General features: G+C 44.8%; 1 protein-coding gene across 1 annotated transcript in view; it reads left to right on the forward strand.

Annotated features, from left to right (window-relative positions):
• Nucleotides 1–347: 347 nt before the first annotated feature.
• The window catches only part of MAML2 (mastermind like transcriptional coactivator 2), a 404,965-nt gene continuing 386,787 nt past the window's right edge, over nucleotides 348–18,525 (forward strand). The window contains exon 1 of the mRNA XM_055547720.1: nucleotides 348–1,540. Within this exon, the coding sequence (XP_055403695.1) occupies nucleotides 1,022–1,540 (519 nt within the window). The 5' untranslated portion in view covers nucleotides 348–1,021. The remainder of the gene's footprint in view (nucleotides 1,541–18,525) is intronic.

Raw genomic sequence — 18,525 nt, forward strand, 5'->3', positions numbered from 1 at the left:
TTACTCTCGGAAGAGTTTGTCTCTCTTGATACTGTATTAGAATCGAGCCGGGGGTGAGGACTAGAAACGTAAGCGGGAAAGAAGAAGGAAAAAAAAAAAAAAATGTGTTGAAGGATCTCTCTCTCAGTGGCTAGTGACTTCAGACTGCTTTCATTTAAGGCTGGGAAACCTTAGAGGGAATGAGGATTTTACCGGTGATTGGATTAGCTGAAGAAAAAAGCATGGTCCAGAAGTCCAATTACTGACATTAACAATTGAAAAGCTGTCTCCCTCTTTGGGGAGAAGACCACATCCTACAGCACCCCCAAAGAGGAGAAAACACCGGAGCAAAGGGAAAGGGAGGAAAAATTAAAAGCCAAAAGACAGTCTCTGTTTGATTTTTGTACGTTTTGAACATTGACTTCAAAAAGCTTCTGAAACAGCACTTTAAAAAAAAAAATTGAGGAAAAGTAAAGGCCGTGGGTTACAGAGACCATGGTAGATATGGGTTCCTCTGCAGAAACATCCCCATAAAAGAATCTTCGGAAACAACTAGGTGAGGGGGGGAGTCCAGCTCTCTATTAATACCTCTCACAATTCCCTTTGCTGTCTGTTCCTGTCTCTTGCTTGACAATCCCTGAATTCTTGCTCTAACCCCCAGATCGTGTGTTTACAAAGTACCTAGTGGCTCTTGTCAGCTTGGTGAGTAGGGGGGGGGGGCGTGGGGAATCCCCACTAACTCTCTCCAACTTCTCCAGAGCTGTCAAATACAATTAGAGCAAGTTGATCAGGGTTTGTTTCCAACTTATCCTCTGCCATTGGTTTCTGTTCTTCCTCCTCACCCTCTTTTTACTCACTCCCCTCCCCCATACCTTCTCCACTACGCACCCCCCCCCACACCGCCCCCAGCCTCTGAAGACCTCTATTCATGTGGTCCTGAGCTCTGAGCGCACATTGTCAAAAGCAGATTTGCCTGTGCTAACCGGCTATAGCCTCCCACCACCTCACCATCCCACGGGCAGCAATCATTGTGTCCAGTAAGATGGGGGACACAGCGCCCCCGCAGGCCCCCACGGGAGGGCTAGGGGGGGCCCCCGGGGCGGGGCTCCTTGGAGGGGGCTCGGTCACCCCGAGAGTGCACAGTGCCATCGTGGAGCGCCTTCGAGCTCGCATCGCCGTCTGCCGCCAGCACCACCTGAGCTGTGAAGGACGCTACGAACGGGGTAGGGCCGAGAGCTCGGACCGGGAAAGAGAGAGTACCTTGCAGCTCCTGAGCCTCGTCCAGCACGGCCAGGGGGCCAGGAAGGCCGGCAAGCACACCAAGGCCACTGCCTCCACTGCCACCGCGACAGCCCCTCCGCCGGCGCCCGCCGCCCCTCCGACGGCCTCCCAGACGGCAGCGCCCGCGGCCCCAGCGCCCCCGCCGGACTATCATCATCACCACCAGCAGCACCTGCGGAGCAGTAGCAGCAGTGGTGGCAGTGGTGGGATCGACGGCGAGCAGCAGCAACAGCCACCGGCTTCCACCCCAGGGGACCAGAGGAACTCGGCCCTCATTGCGGTAAGACACCTGGTTTTCTCCTCATTCCGGCGGTGGTCTTGTGGCCTTCGGTCAGGGCGGACGCTGGTCTCGGCCTGATGCCGAGTGGAAGACAGTGCGGAGGGCTGCGGTGCCACCTGACCACCCCAAAGGCCGTTGGGCGTCCGGTTGGTGTTGTGTTGTTAAACCCTTCCTCCTCAAGTTCTGCGGTTGCTTGTGCATTGGTTTTCCTCCACCTGTAGAGTATTTCTTAAGGGGTAAGAAACTTGAGTTTCCCAGAGTTTTCTCTGGGGTCCGCAGACTGCAGAAAGGTTGGCTCCAAGCTGCAAGATCTGAGCCACTGAAGAAGGCCTTGCCTCAAGGAGCCTCTCACTTTGGCAGGCCAGCGCTGATTAGGCCCAACAAGCCATGCTTAGCGTGAAAGCGTTTGTTTAGCAGCCAGTCCAGCTGACCTTTAGCCAAGCCTTTTCCTTCTTGTCCCATTTCCCTTTCCTTCTTTGAAGTGGCCCCTTCTCCTTGGGTCAAGAGAACACAAGTGGTCATCCCTAACAGAGCAAGTTCCCTGAGCGCCCCCTCACTCAAAAACTTGGGGAATTCTCCCCAAGACGGGTGAGGGAATGTTTTTGAGAGGCCTGCTCCCTGGTTTCCTACAGACTCCCCCACTGTCCCCACCTAGCTTCTTTCCTCAGGCACTGCAATCAGAGAGTGCTGACTTGCAGCCTTCACTAAAGTGTGCAGGTACGAAGGGGCTGTTCCCAGTTTGTCGTCCTAGAAAGTGCCTTGTCCTCTGCCACTCCTGGCGACAGAGTACCCGACCTGAGAGTTGTGATTAGGCTTCTGGCTGGAAGTTCTTCCTCAGAGGCGCAGACACACCCCACCCCAAAGGGAGTAGCCCTTGACTCATTGGTTTCTGATGCCAGTCCTGGTCAGGTGATCGCCTGGCCTGTGCGGGCTTTCCCCCCAAAGCTGCTGGGGCCATGGCCTCTGGGTAGAAGGTGGAGCCCCGCAGCCCTGTGGCCCTGCAAGCTTCCTCCGTTTCTGAGTTCCTTGGCACTTCGGAAGTCCTGTGTCCACTCGTGGAACAGCTCCCATGTGCCCAAGCCAGCCTTAATGAAAGTCAGCAACAGGAAATGGCCATCCAAGCTGAAATGTCCTCAAAAAGCCCAAAGGAGAGGAAGGCACTGGGTCGAACTCTTTCTTGGAGGGAGCTTGAGTAGGAGCTCTGGGGAGAGAGCATCCTCTAGCCAGGCCCCTGGAAGCTTCTCTGTGGCTCCTCCGTATCCCTGGCCTGGGTCTTTGGTGGTGAAGTTTCTAGAAAGCCTGGGGGCTGAATTGGTTCTGTTCTATTCCACCACACACACACATTTTGCCTGGGATGCCTAGAACTGCAACTTCCCGGTGCCAATTCCAGATGAGAGATAACAGCTAACAGTTAAACTGCTCAATGTTTGTTGTTTTATCCTTGGATACAGTTAGCCTGTGGGGTTATTTCATGCTTCCAGGCCTAATTTCCATTCCTTTCCACCTGCTATATCCTCACCTCTCTCTGGAATTCCCTAGGACAGCAATGGGAGTTTGTTCTGTGAAAGAAAGATGCTGGGGGTGGGGGGGAGTGGGTAAAGAATCACTCAAATGGAAAGAAGAATGAGGTTTGTATGTGTGTGTGTCACTGGCATTTGCGGCCAAAAGCATCTAAATGCCTTGATTGTCCTCAGTAAATTTATAATCTGTCTGCAAGTCTCCCAATAATACAGCCTTGTATGCTTCACAGTCTCCTGGTAAGTGTTTCTGGGGGTGATACAGGGAACTAGGCGCCCAGCCCCAGAGAAGACAGATCTCTGTCCTGGGTGCCAAGACTGGATGTGGCCTTCACATCCCAGCGGCTGCAAGGAAGGTGTCTGCTTATGGCCTTGTTCTTTCTTTCTTTTTTTTTTTTTTTTTGCTCTCCTCCTACTTGGAAGGAAGCTGAGGCTGCCTCTTTTTCTTGGGGTTTTGGGGATGCGAAATGAAACCAACTTCAGTGATGATTGTAACTTTATGTCAACAGTGTCCGTGCTGGGAGGTGTCTGGCCTCTCCCGGCTGGAGGCTTAGTGCCCTAAGAAGCCAGAGGTAGCTGCTCTGTCTCTCTTTTTCTAAAAGGGGAATCTACTTTCTCTCTCCTCACTATCAGTCATCTCCTGAAATACCCCCTTAGAGGGGCTCCCTCTGCAAGCGCCGCGAGGATTGATGAGATGTGCTGTGCATGTAAGGAATGAAAAGACCAGTGTATTTCTGATGGTGGCTTTTCACTGCAGACCTGTGCCATGACAAGGGGTGATCCACCACCCCCCTTTTGGTTATTGGAAATTCCCTTCTGCATTTTAGCTTCTAAATTTGGCTCTTTGTTACTCAGCATAGTACTCAGAGATGGTGATGCAAGTACTGTATTAACCTGATAACATTGTGTCCAAAGGGGAGGCCTGGGCGTTTGGGAGTGATTCACTAAGCCAGTTAAATCTGCTGGTCTCACTTCACTCGAGCTCTTCTTTTCAGAAACACCATCCATTTAAAGGGGCCTTTGCACAGAATGGGTGTCCCTTCTTACTGCTCTGTCCATAACCAGATTTATTTCTGTCTCGGTGTGTGGAAGGTATCCCTTTAATAGTTTATTCGTATGCCCTAAGTGGCCATAAATGTCCTTTGAAGAAAGGGAGAAAATATTGATCATCTAAAATCGAATATGCACAGTACCCTCAGACGAGAGGTCTGTATCCTGCATACCTGCTAGTACAATGCCGTGTATAAAGTCAGTAATTTTTCAGTGAGAGTGGAAAGAGAACCTCCATTCTTTGGGTGATTGTTGACTTTAAGGGGTGTGATACCACAAGACATGTACAATGTCTGAGATTTTCAATAGCCTAAGTTTCCAGAACAATGTCAGAATAACCTCCAAGCCGGTTCTAATTCTGTCCACATAGCCTAATTCTGTAGCCCTTACTCAGCCAATTTCTTCATTTAGCTCAAGTACAAGTTCAGAGGAAGCCCCTTTACTGCAGAGACGGCAGGAACAGGGCCTTTCGGAGGGCCTGGATTGTAAGGGTTTAAGCAGGTCTGCCTTTCTAACCACTTGGAGCAGGCTTTCGGCACTAAATCATTTCCTGGTAAAGTATGTTTGAGTCTTTGAATGAACTGTGAAACTGAATAATTGCTGGTCCATGGGACAGAAAGGTTTAGAGCTTCCGTGGTGCATTATTAATCTTTTCCTTTTGCCTGAGACAGGCTCCTTTTTGTTGTTGTTGTTGCTTAGACTGTGTTGCTAGGATAGATAGATAAGTGGTTCCAAGTCATCTTTGGCTTCAGAGATTATCTTCTCCCTAACATAGTGTGGAGGAAAGAAAACAGATCGGACAAGGAATCTGTATCCTCGGTTCTGGGCCTGCTTGATCACTAACCAGCTGGGTGACCCAGGACAAGTTACTTAGCAGTCATCTGCAAGACAGAACAATAATGCTGCCCTGGCTTGTTGAGAAAAGAAATGAATGTGTGTGTTTCTGGATAGTCTTTGGAAAAAATTAAGCACTGCAGAAATGCAAGGCATTATTACTAGTATTACTAATAATAAATGCTAAACAAGGAATCATAATACCAGTTTTTCCAGGGATTAAAAGTGTACTTAAGCTTTCAGTGTCTGTTTTAAATAGTGAAATAGCTTTTATTGTAAATAGAAGGATTATATTTCAAATTCAGTGCTGTCAAGATAAAACTGAGATATCAGTGTACTTAAGCGTTCTCAGAGGTCCCAGGAAATCCTAATTAAAATGTGCAACAGTGTGAAAGTGTTTAGGGTCTTTTACGGCCCTTGCACAGACCTAAGCAGCTTCGGAAAGGTGTGTCTGTCAGAGTGTGTCAGGAATATTAGAAAAGTTGTTTGCACAAATGGTACAGGAAAGTTAAATATTTTGTCAACAATAGTCTAAAATGTTAATTGTTAGCTTAAGAAAGTCAAACAAGTTAAATCATTGCCAGAGTTCCCCAGTTATTTTTAACTGATAATAATCAAGTTTCCAATTGACAATTCAGAATTGGAGGGCTGTGCGTGGGATGGGGGCTGAGAATAGAAACACTTCATTGGCCAGATCTGCGAGTCTGTAGCTGTCCATGTGATGAATATCCTCCCTGGGACAGTGATAGGAGTGTTTACATTATTTATATATGCAGCCATCATTTCCTTAAGAACTGACCTATTTTTGTTCTGTTTTCCAGAACAAAGTAATAAAGAGAGAGTTCTTATTTATCCAGGACCTTCCTATGACTTCTTTCCAGTAAATATAAGATCTCACAAAGGCAGAAGAGTTCAAGTGGAGAGAGAAGTTGGTACAATCCTTTATCAAAAATGGATGGAAAGCTTGTTTTGCCAGCAGAGTAATGCAATTATGTCACCAAGACATCTTGCTTGTTTAGGTCAATGTTTGTTTATAGAAGGCCTCTGTTTTCTTTGAAATAATATCATTGCTAGGTAATGTTTATCAAGTTTTTCTAAACCTTAAAGGTTGACGCTGTATGATTCCCCTATGCCGGTAAACCTTTTGTTAAGTTACAAGACAAACATGGGTTTTCACATGAAGTAGCTTGAGTAGCTGTTTTTGTTTTCGTTGTTGTTGTTGTGTGTGTTTGTGTTTAGCCCTGCTATTTAATCTCCTAAAGCTTATTAGGGAAATTTGGAAAAAAAAAAATCCAGTTCTGCTATGCATGGCAGCTAAACCATTCCAAGTGGACTCCACTACTTCCTTGTGCCTTAATCCTGTCTCTTTTATACATTCATAGGTAGGATCATGTTTAATGAAAACAATTCTAAATTCTTTCTTCTGCATTTGCATGATGATTTCCCTCACACTTTAACAGGTTCTGTGGGAGAATGGGGAAATACAGCTAAATACCTAGTCCCTTCTTACTTACAGGCTAGTTGGCAAATCAAGACCATGTTTACCCAGTAACAGTGAAACGCTTAACTGGGTAGAATGGACCAAAACTGATAAAGAAATTCAGAGAGAGAAGAAGAAATATGTATCGAGCCCTAGAATATCCAGACACTGTTATTATGTGTTTATACAATGCTCAAAAAAAGAGAGAGGTGGGTAGGCAACATTTGACTAGTTTACAAATAAGGAAACTGAGGCTTAGAGATTTGATAAGTAGAGGAATTTCATGCACAGATTTTCTAGTTGAGTCTTGTATGATCCCTACTTCACATCTTCTACCTGTGTGAGCTTGGGGAAATAATTTTCTTCTTTTGGGGTGTATCTTCATCTGTTGCTCAGTAGCAACCCAAATTGGATAGTTGTTATAATCTGTCTCAAATATAAAATCTCATTTGGTTGGAACTATGGGCATCAATATAAGCAGACATGATCTTAACACAGCACTATTGTCTTTGGAGGTGCTCTGTTCAAGGATGGACAAGGATGTTTCTTTCCTTAAAAGTGGCCCTGTGTGATATTGCTGTTTTGGATTTTTGTTGTTTAGTCACTAAGTCATGTCCAACTCTTTGGAGCCCCATGGACTGCAGCCCGCCAGGCTCCTCTGTCCATGGGATTCTCCAAGAACGAATACGGGAGTGGCTTGCAATTACCTTCTCCAGGGGATCTTCCTGACCCAGGGATCGAACCCACATCTCTAGCCTACTTCTGCACTGGCAGGTGGATTCTTTACCACTGCACCACCTGGGAAATCTTCATCTGTAAAATAAAGCTAATATTCTTTAGCAAAACAGTTAATGTAGTGCCTGACACATAGTGGGTGCTCAAAACAAGAGTGCTGTTAGTCGTCCAGCAGCAGAGAGAGTCAAACCCAGGTCAGGCAGTGCTGTAAGGAGAATGTAGGTTCCCAGCAGGCCTGGGAAGAGCAAGAGAGAAGGTGGAAGTCAGCACCGGGGCCAGTGAGTGCAGATCTGGGTAAACCTTGGTTGTTTGGGGACAGAGAGTGGAGCCTGGCTGACCCTGTGGTTGGGTGTGAGCAGTAAAGGGCCCATGCAAAGTCAATCCCCCCACCCCGGAGGGTCTCGAGCTCCAGCAAGAGTGTATCAGTGAAGTGAAAGTCACTCCGTTGCCTCCGACTCTTTGTGACCCCATGGACTGTAGCTCACCAGGCACCTCTGTCCATGGGATTCTCCAGGCAAGGATACTGGAGTGGGTAACCATTTCCTTCTCCAGGGGATCTTCCCGACTCAGGGATCAAACCCAAGTCCCCTGCATTGCAGGCAGATTCTTTACCATCTGAGCCACCAGGGAAGAGTGTATCAGAGGCCCTGGGAAATGGTCTGGCAAGGAAGGCTCAGAGGAGTCAGTGTCTCTGAAGCAATAACAATCCCTCATATACTTGAAGACAAGTATTACATTTCCCCTCCAGCAGCCTCTTCTCATCGCGCACTGCCTAAGTGTTCTCTATTACCTATCTTCAAGTCCCTTGAGCTGCTTAATGCCTTGCTATTTACACACTTCTCCCATTCACTGTGAGTTATATACAGTGTGACATGGCCTTTGGCATCGAAAGGAGATGGTTTTAAAAGCACAGTTGCTAGACGCAGAAGAGAAGCTAAAAGAAGCAGAACCAGCTACACCTCTCTTCTTAGGCTGCCTAGGCCTTCCAGCTCAAATCAGGATTGCCCCCATGGGTTCTCTGGATGTGTAAACTGACCTTTCCAACAAATGAGTTTACTAACTTGGAAAAGGTCTTTTCATTAAAACAAACAAACAAAAAATCGTGCACAGAAATTTATAAGAAGCTGTGAGTCCAGATGGTCTTTGAGATGCGCTGGCTTTCTTCCTTGCTTTTTAATTGCTGGTGTGTTACAGATATCTTACTTGCCCTGAGGTCGGTCGGTAGCAGTTTCCCCTATTTGGTCCATGTTCACAGAGCACAGGGATGGCTCCTGGTGGAGTGGATGGCCAAGGGGAAGAACTAGCAACTCCTTCCGGCCTTGATTGGAGGCAGGATGCTGAGATACCAAGCACAGCTCCGGTGGGCTCTCTCTCCACCGCTCAACTCTGGCCCTTTCCTACGCATATCCAAGGGTTGAGTGGAAAGAATGAAAGCTGTTCTGTTTCCTTGGAGAGAGGATGTAGAGAGAGGTTTACACATTCTCAATGAGGCTTGAATAAAGCTAGAGAGTAGGGTCAAAGGAATGGCTATAACAGTATTTGACATGCACTGTGGTCCCCGTGGGTCTTAATGGTTTTAGCAAAAGTCCTGAAATTTCTTATCACGATTGTGAACATGGGTGCTCTTTAGAGTTTGGGGAACTTATCCATTAATTCAATAAATAATTTATTCTATACAAAGACAATGAATATATCCACGATGAGCAATTTGATATAGCCTTTGTCTTTTTAGAATTTACAGTCTGAAATGGGTGGTGATGTTTTAACATCAGCTGACAGAGGCAAGATAAGCATAGTACTTAAGAATCTGGGGTGGGGGAGAGACTATCCAGTTTCAAATCACAGCTCCTCTCTCAGTGGCTCACCACTTCTTGGTTAATTAAACTCTCCAGTCTCAGTTTTCTCACCTGTAAAATGGAATGATAGTCCTAAAACTAACTACATAGGGTTGGTGAGTGAGGGAGGTAACTTCCTAGCACCTAGAGGAGGCTCCGTAACTTTTAACTGTTGTTCTTATTAACGTGAGAAGTGATATATGCAAGTCAGAGTCACGGTTTCCCCGCTCAGGATTCTACCTCCAAGAGGATGTCAGGGATATTTTGTGGAAGGATACGGCTTTTCTCTTTTTATTTATTTTAAATGGATAGTGAAGTATACCACATTATCCAGTTTCCTTAAGGAGTTTACTATGGAGATGCTGTCTGGGACGAGTTTACATTTCTCTGAAATGGGTTGACTAGTACCCTTCTTCAGAACAAGATCAATTAATATCTCTTCCACTCCTGGGACTCCAGGACGCCTCATCTAGAACTTGACCAGAGTCAGAGATTGACTCCTTGCCTCTTCAAGAATAAAGGCTCGGTTTCCATTCAGTTGCCCAGGGAGTATGGTGGGTGGGTTGTGTGAGTCAATGAGAAATTGGGACTATCTGTTGAGAATTTGGAATGATTAGAATGGAAGAGTCCAAATTTACCAATTTAACTGAATTATTCATTCAGACTGATGAATAATTCTTAAGGGAATCTGGTCAGAGAGTCACAAAGAGGTAGCAGTTCCCTGCTGTGGAGATTTAAATGTGCGCTTTTGAGAGCCAGGTCCCTCTCTCGAGTTGCTAGGGAATCGGTCCTCTTACAGCAGCCGCACACAAACACGCAGCCCGAATCTGCCCTCTTCCCAACCCCGACCTGGAGCATGCTGAAAACGTCAAGCCTTGATGTGGTTCTTCGCCTGGAATCTCTTCTTTGCTCAGTACCTCCTCAAGTGTGACTTTCCATAAGAAATGCGAGGAAAATGTTGCCAAGGTTTCAAAGCAAGTTTCTGTGAGGATGATTCTTAATCAAAAGCACAGTGTTTCTGTGAAGAAGTGACAGGATTAGAATGAGAATAGTCTTGTTCTCGGTGGATGATGTTTGAACAAGGACAAATTTGCTGGTTCTAACTCAGAGCACAGACTGTAGTTAAAACTTTTCTTTTAGTCTCTTTATTCCCCATCATTTAAACTCAGACCCTCCTCCTCCTCTTGAAGGATAATATTCTGTGGCAAGGTAGAATCAAACTCGTGTTGGGTTCGTTGTGCTTGATATTTGTTTTTAACAGTGTTCTTGCTTCCTGAGTCATAGCCGGTTCCTATGTTAGTGTGGAATCATTAACATTGTCGTTTTAAAAGTTCTCTTTTGTCAGAAATGTGGTTGAGTTTTCCAGCACTCTAATAACTCTCACCCACATGAAGCCCAGCATCTTGAATTCCTCACTGCACAACAGGCTTCTTTTCAGGTAGCTCTGAAGGATTTGAACAGAAAGTTAATTACATGTCTTTTCTTTTTTTTTCCCCAGAAAATTTACTTAAGGCCAAAGTTTGCTTCAGCTGCTAATAACTTACCGGGGTTTTGTTGGATACATAGTATAATCTCTTAGAGTCATGGTAACCAGGGTGCAAAGAAGTGGCTTAATTGAATACAGCGTGTACTGTGCTGTGTCTTTGGAATGACGATTGCCGTACTTCAGTGTACACTGCTCATTTCTGGAGGTCTCTGGAGTCTAAATTATGTAAAAATAAAAACATTCTCTGGCCGAGCAGCTGAGAAGCTAATTTTTCATTGTTGTTCACCTCAGTAGGCCCATACTTGCTAAACCGGCTAAGGCTTGCACATGTGATTGCCACACTGCACTGTGTAATTTCAGACAGCAAAACCTGTGTGCTGGTGGTATTATCCTCTTTGGTTGTTCCACAGAGGTGTTGAAAAAGAGCAAAGTATAGACACAAGGGTAAACAACAAAGAGCAGCGGTCCTCCTGACAGAAACACCAGGCACAAGCGCGCGTTTAGGAGAGTTGCGCCCAAGTCCTGCAGCCATTGCACCAACAACAGCTTCCTTTTCTCGCTTAGATTCTCTGCATGTGGGTCTTTTTGCAGGCTCAGTCCCCCAGAGAGAGATTCTGAGCTGTCTTTGTGCTAAATTAAACATCAGTGTTCTCCTTGGGAACCTGATCTTCCAAAGACTAGGCAACAATATCTTTCAGAGAACGCTCCCAGCTCCCTCAGGAAGAGACCAGCTCAAGAGCCTTCTTGCCTCCACTGTCGGCTTCGCTGCTGTGAGTGTGTGTTGTATGGGAAATGTTTTGTCTAACCTGGTCTAGACGCACTTAGAGCAAGGACTTGTACTCTTATTCTTGGTATAATGCTGGAGGATCCACGCCGTCTTAGAATATAATAAATGGAGATGATCAGAACAGCACCCAGATCGTGGAAGATTTCAACCACCCATGGGAAGGACATTTCTTTGCTCACTACCAGCCCCCTCCCCCAATTCCAAACCTACAGCAATGAAAGAGGCAGTACGTGGCAAAATAGAAGCCATCTCATTTCTAACCTTCTCTCATCTCCATCTTGCCCCTCCCCCAAGAGGGCTATTGATGTAAAAATAGACACTATTCTATCAACGTATACAGTCTATAAGCCCTTTGAGAGATAACAGATCACACCTTTTTCTCACAAGTGAAAAAATTAAGACCCATTTAAAAGCAAACACTCTAGGTTCCAGTAGCAGTCAAGATAGAGCTAGAAGTTTTGTGACATCTATTCCCGGTTATAAAAAGTAGTCCCATTAATAAATCTATAAAAAGAACACTGAGGGGTAGTGTGGGATTTATATTCAAGGTTTGCAGTGCAGGAGACCCCAGTTCGATTCCTGGGTCCGGAAGATCCGCTGGAGAAGATATCGGATACCCACTCCAGTGTTCTTAGGTTTCCCTTGTGGCTCAGCTGGTAAAGAATCTGCCTGCAATGCAGGAGACCTGGGTTTGATCCCTGGGTTGGGAAGATCCCCTGGAGAAGGGAAGGGCTACCCGCTCCAGTATTCTGGCCTGGAGAATTCCATAGGCTCTATAGTCCATGGGGTCGCAAAGAGTCAGACGCTACTGAACAACTTTCACTTCACTTTGGTAGTAGAAGGAACACAGAGTTCAGAGCTTATGGTGAGTTGTTCTTTAAGTGATCCCATGATTCCTTCCGTGCCATATGCCCCTTTGTAATGTGACTTTAACTCTCCTTCCATTGGGAAGTGGATGCTCTTTCCTCCCTTGAAACTTGAATAGCCTTGTGACTTGTTTTAACCAAAAGTATGTGACAGAAAATGGCATTGCGTTACTTCTGAGGATGGGCTTTAAGAAGTCCTGGATTTAAAATTTGTTAAGGGTTAGTCTTAAGTGTTCTTACCATGGATAAACAAATAAGTAAATACAAATAGAGGACAGGAGAAAACTTTGGGACATGATGGATATGTTTTTGACCTTGATGGTGATGATTGTTTTCTGGGTGTTTACTTATCCCCAGCTCATTGAGCTGTATATGTTAGATAGATACAGCTCTTCATTGTCAATCATACTTTAGTAAAATGGCAAACAAACCAACAGAAAAATAAAACAACCTGCTTGGGACACTGAGACCACCCTATCATGAAGCTGGGCTTGCCAGCTGGAGGATGAGTGTCCACAGGCTGAGAACCGAGGTGCCCCAGCCTCCCACCAGCACCCACTGCCAACACAGGAGTGAGGCCATCTTAGGTCAGCCAATCCTCCAGCTCAGTGCAGCCAGGTGAGTGAATGGGCCCCGGTGGGGTCAGCAAAGGACCTGCCCAGACAGCTTAGAGGATCATGGGAAATATTGCATAATTGCTTCAAGCCACTAAGTTTTGAGGGTGGTTTGCAACTTAGTAGCAGTTGACTGAATCAGAACCAGAAAACCTTAGCATGGAAGACAGTCTGGTCTCTTAGGTGTATTACCCCAGGACTGGTTACTTAACATCTTTGAAGACTCACTTTCTGCTTTTTGTGATAATAGAAATTATCTCCAAAGGTTGTGAGGATTGTATGATGATAATAATACATAAAAGAACCCAGCATGTTGTCTGGCACATGGCAGAGCTTAACAGACATTAGTTTCCTTGCTTCCTCCTTAGTCTCTTCACCCTGTATTATAATTCAGCTCCCCACCCTGCTGTTTTACCATCTCACTGTCACTTCATGGACATCAGTGTTCTCATAGGCTCCACCAGCTCACCGCTCCTCTGCACAATTTATTTTTTCCCTTCCGGATGACGGCTTGGTGCTGTCGTTCCTCCTAAGTACCAAATTTCCAGCGATTCTCGTTACGCTTCACAGAACACATCTGCCTTCGGTTGTCTCCTCTTGAAACAGAAAAGGGTTAACCTCATAAAGACGTCACTCCCCTTGCACTCTTATGCTGCCCCTGGGAGAGTCAAGCAGCATAGCAGATATATATCGGCAATGTAATTGCCTTCGGTCTTCTAGGTCACAGAAGACTTTGCCAGTGAGTATGGCACCTGGGGGAAAGCAAGCATATTCTGTCTTGAAGAGCAGAGTGTCTAATGTCTACCCTTGTTGTTGTTTTTGTTTTTTTGTTTTTTTTGGTAACAAATTATTCTGAGTGCCTCATTTTTTCCCTCTTATGCATCACAATAAATGAACAAATAAATAAAGAGGGAGTGATACAGTAATACTATATTTTCCTTCTTATACTTATTAGTGATAATTGAGAGGACTGGCCTGGGAATTGAATGTTGAAGGTCCCCATGCTCTGACTGATACCAGCTAGTAGCAACTTAGTCAAGTCCTTTTACATCCCTGGGTGCTAACTTTCCTTCTTGGAAAAACAATGAGGGGCACTTGGTAAGTGTCTTGGTCTGCCTCTGAGGACCCTTTTCAGTTGATACACTTTGAATACTTTCCTGATATTTTGCTTCTCTTTTTCAACCTTCAATTTCTCCTTAAATGTATCTGCTAGGAAGAATGGAGGGGCTCCCAGGTGGCTCAGTGGTAAAGAATCTGCCTGCCAAGCATTGAGCACCAAAGAATTGATGCTTTTGAACTGTGGAGTTAGTGATGAACAGGGAGGCCTGGTGTGCTGCAGTCCATGGGGTCGCAAAGAGTCAGACACAACTGAGAAACTGAACTGCCAAGCAGGAGATGCTGCTTTGATCCCTGGGTGGGGAAGAACCCCTGGGGCAGAAATGGCAATTCACTCCAATATTTTTGCCTGGGAAATCCCGTGGACAGAGAAAACTGGCAGGCTATAGTCCATAGCGCTGAAAAGAGTCGGACACAACTGAGTGACTGAGCATGAACAGGAGGAAGGGAAAGAAGAGGTGACAAGGGTTAAAATGTTTTGTTTTGGTTTTTAGAGGAAGTGTTCATGAGGAGGGTCTGAAGTAATCTTGGAAGCAAGGTCCAGCCAACTGTAGCAGAGGGCAAGGGTACAGCCGTGTTAACTGCTCAGCACCGTTCTTGGAAGTCATGAACATGTAACTCTACATTGTTGTTCAGTAGCTAAGTCCTGTCCGACTCTTTTGAATGTCATGGAGTCCAGCACGCCAGGCTCCTCTGTCCTCTAATTTCTCCAGGTGTTTGCTCAGATTCATGTCCTTTGAATCAGTGATGCTATCTAACCATCTCATCCTCTGCTTTTGCCTGCAGTTTTTTCCAGCATCAGGGTCTTTTCCAGTGAGTCAGCTCTTCACATCAGGTGGCCAAAGTATTGGAGCTTCAACTGCAGCATCAGTCCTTCCAATGAATATTCAGGTTGATTTCCTTTAGGATTGAGTGATTTGATCTCCTTGCTGTCCAAAGGACTATATCACACTATGAAAATGAAAGTGAAAGTGAAATTCGCTCAGTCCTGTCTGACTCTTTGCGACCCCTTGGACTATACAGTCCATGGAATTCTCCAGGCTAGAATGCCAGAGTGGGTAGCCTTTCCCTTCTCCAGGGGATCTTCCCAACCCAGGGATCAAACCCAGGTCTCCCACATTGCAGGCAGATTCTTTACCAGCTGAGCCACAAAGGAAGCTCAAGAATACTGGAGTGGGTAGCCTATCCCTTCTCCAGTGGATCTTCCCAACCCAGGAATCGAACTGGGGTCTCCTGCATTGCAGGAGGATTCTTTACTAACTGAGCATTTGATCTCCTTGCTGTCCAAAGGGCTCAAAAGTCTACTGTATATCACTCTATATCTGACCCTGTTTAATGGGATTTAGGATTCCAGTATAAGCAACACAGTTGTAGGACTAGAGTTTGATTTATTAAATTGACTTTGGGGGAAAAACACTAATTTTCTTCACCCAGATCCTCCCAACTACACCTGGAACATTTCTGTGTGTAAAGAAGTTTTCCAATCTAGTACCCCTGTGAAGTAATTACAAGAAATCTAAAATGTAAACTGAAAAGAAAAATATTCTTGTAGAGCCTTCCTTCCTCAAAAATTAAGTAATCTTTTTTCTGTATGTAGTCTCTCCATCTGTTTTTCTCTCTTTCATATACACAACAATTGAAAAATGCGGATTAATGGATGGGATTTTATATGTCACCACTTCATTTTAAAACATGTTTCTGCTTTAAATGGGAACTACAAAAGAGAGTCACTGAGAAATTGACCTGGAGGAGGGGAATTCAATCCATTGCCTCCTTTTTTTTTTTTTTTCCCATATCACTAAAACCCTAAACAGAGAGTGTAATCATCTATTTTGCAAGGGCAGCCCTAAGCCCTTAAAACTCAGATCTGTTTAAGGATTTAATAGAACTGGAAAAAAGAAATACACAGAATCTGCTCCAAACCAAGAAAGGAAAATTTACCCAACCAAATATTCAATCTTGAGAATTTCTTTAGTAGTACCCTTTTCTTCCCTATCTCTTGATTTAGTTAGAGCACAGCTCTACAAATTGAATCTTTACAACTCCTAGAATCTTGCAGGCCTGTGGGTCACATCTTTGGCTCCTGGTGAGTCCAGTGCATTTTCTGTCACAAAGCAAGATGGGGCATTAGTTGTGGTTGTTGTTTATTTTGTTTCAAATGGTAGACACACTCGGCTTCTCTGTTAGAGTAGAGCCAGAAACATGGTGATATTTTTCCTGTGCATGCCTGCTAAGTCGCTTCAGTTGTGTCTGACTCTTGGCGACCCCGTGGAGTGGAGCTCGCCAGGCTCCTCTGTCCATGGGATTCTCCAGGCAAGAATACTGGAGTGGGTTGCCATGCCCTCCTCCAGGGGATCTTCCTGACCCGGGATTGAACCCAAATCTCTTTAATCTCGTGGATTCGCAGGCGGGTTTTTTACCATTAGCGCCACCTGGGATGCTGATATTTTTCCTAGGAACTTCTAAACTCCTTAGCTTTACTTCTAAGATTTTTTTTTTTAAGTTGAAAATGCTTCATATTACGTTTCGCAACGTAGCTTTTCTTTTTAAAAATTCTAAGATAAAGGAAGTTGTGTTCCTTTTTTACCCAGTAGATTGGGTATTACTTTTGCTTAGAAAATGTGCCCCAGATTCTCATTACACACACACACCCTTTGTTTATCATGGTTATTTTTCATCTATATAATATAGTATTATTAGTATGTAGAGACACAAGTTGATTATATGGGTGACTTTACAGAGAAAATAGAAGTGAGGAAATGTATGAAAGAGTATAGGGAAAATTCTTTTGAAAGGAAATTGCTCCAGAAGACAAGAGTATGCCAAATTGCAGAGAGTAGGAAAGAGAATATTATATCCCAGTGGTAAGTATGGAGTGACAGATCTCCATTTGGTCCAAATTTCACTGCTAACTAACAGCATGACCTTGGGACCAGTCCTCTTTTGTTTCTTAGTATCCCCGTCTGCAACACCAAAGATTTGCATTCATCAGCGCTTTGCTTGGTTGGATTATTCTTGAAATACACTTTTTGGCCTATGTACCACCTTCTTGGAGAGACCTCCCTGGCTGCTCTAACTCAAGTAGACATACAGCATTGATCTCTTTTCACTCGACTTCCCCTATCCCCTTCATAGAGGTTTTGTTGTCTTCATAACTTTTATCACTGTCTGAGTTCATGTTGATTCCTTATTTATCGCGTACCTCCTGTCTTTCTCCATGGGATATAAGCTGTGTGAGACCAGGGATCTTGTCAGTCTTGTTCACCCCATGTATTCCCAGCCCTGAGCAGTTCCTGGAATGTTTTGGATTCACAGTAAATATTCGTTGTGTGAAGACTAGGATTAGTGACTTTTAAACTAGAAATGTCTTATGAAACCTTCATGGATATGTGATGGGCCTCCAGAGTCTCCACTTCCTGTTTAATTACAGGTATATTATACATCTGTGTATATATTATTTATATAATATGTATAGTATATACATATACAAAGTTATATGGGGGCTTCCCAGGTGGCTCAATGGTAAAGAATCTGCCTGCCAATCAGGAGGTGTGGGTTTGATCTCTGGGTCGGGAAGATCCCCTGGAGAAGGAAATGGCAGCCCACTCCAGTATTCTTGCTTGGGAAATCCTATAGACAGAGGAGCCTGGTGGGCTACCGGCCATGGGCTCGCAAAAGAGTCAGACATGACTTAGCGACTAAACACCAACATATGTAATTATATATGCGACCCCGTGGACTGTAGCCTACCAGGCTTCTCCGTCCATGGGATTCTCCAGCCAAGAATACTGGAGTGGGTTACCATGTCCTTCTCCAGGGGATCTTCCCAACCCAGGGATCGAACCTGAGTCTCCCTCATTGGAGGCAGACACTTTAACCTCTGAGCCACCAGGGAAGCCATATAATATATACACATATGTAAATAATATAGACATATGAGTAAAAACTTAGTAATATATATATATATAAAGCATGTATAACATATATATAAACACTAAGGCACATGTGTATATCTATATTAAATATAATATATATAAACATCTTTATGTCTTTATATATATGTGTGTGTGTGTATATATATATATATATAAAGTCAGGCATATATTTATATGCCTTAATGTGATTTAAAACATGGCTCCAGAGCCACAGTTATTTGAAGGATAAAGGGACATGATGATCTAAGATTGTTCCCAGATTGTAATTTTGTAGCCCACTATCTCATGAGTAGAAAATATTGGTGCAAAGGAAAAGATTATGGAGTAGAAGTGACACATATTGAGCACCTACTGTATGCTGGGTCCTGTGTCAGGCCCTTGGACCACACAGGAGAGACAGAGTTCCTGTTGGATGGAGTTTATATTTTAATGGGAAAGGGTGTAGGGACAGAGAGGAAGCAAAGGAATGATCCGTTTAACTAGTAATACAATAATGCACAGCTTTTTGGTCCTTAAGTGGCTGACTGGAGATGGATCTGTGTTGATTAAAAGGAAGCAAGCACTCTGGGAGGTGGAAAGTGATGACCCTAAACGGTTACCCTCAGAGCTGGGAGATGGGCTCTTTGGCTGGTGCCTGCTCTGAGCCAGGACAGCTGCCCGCACAGGGGTCCTGCCGGTCCAGGCCGGGTGCTGCTTTGGCCAGGCTGTGCAAGATGCCGGTTCTGATGCC

This window comes from Bubalus kerabau, chromosome 15 (genome assembly GCF_029407905.1).
Source record: "Bubalus kerabau isolate K-KA32 ecotype Philippines breed swamp buffalo chromosome 15, PCC_UOA_SB_1v2, whole genome shotgun sequence".
NCBI classification, from domain to species: domain Eukaryota; kingdom Metazoa; phylum Chordata; class Mammalia; order Artiodactyla; family Bovidae; genus Bubalus; species Bubalus kerabau.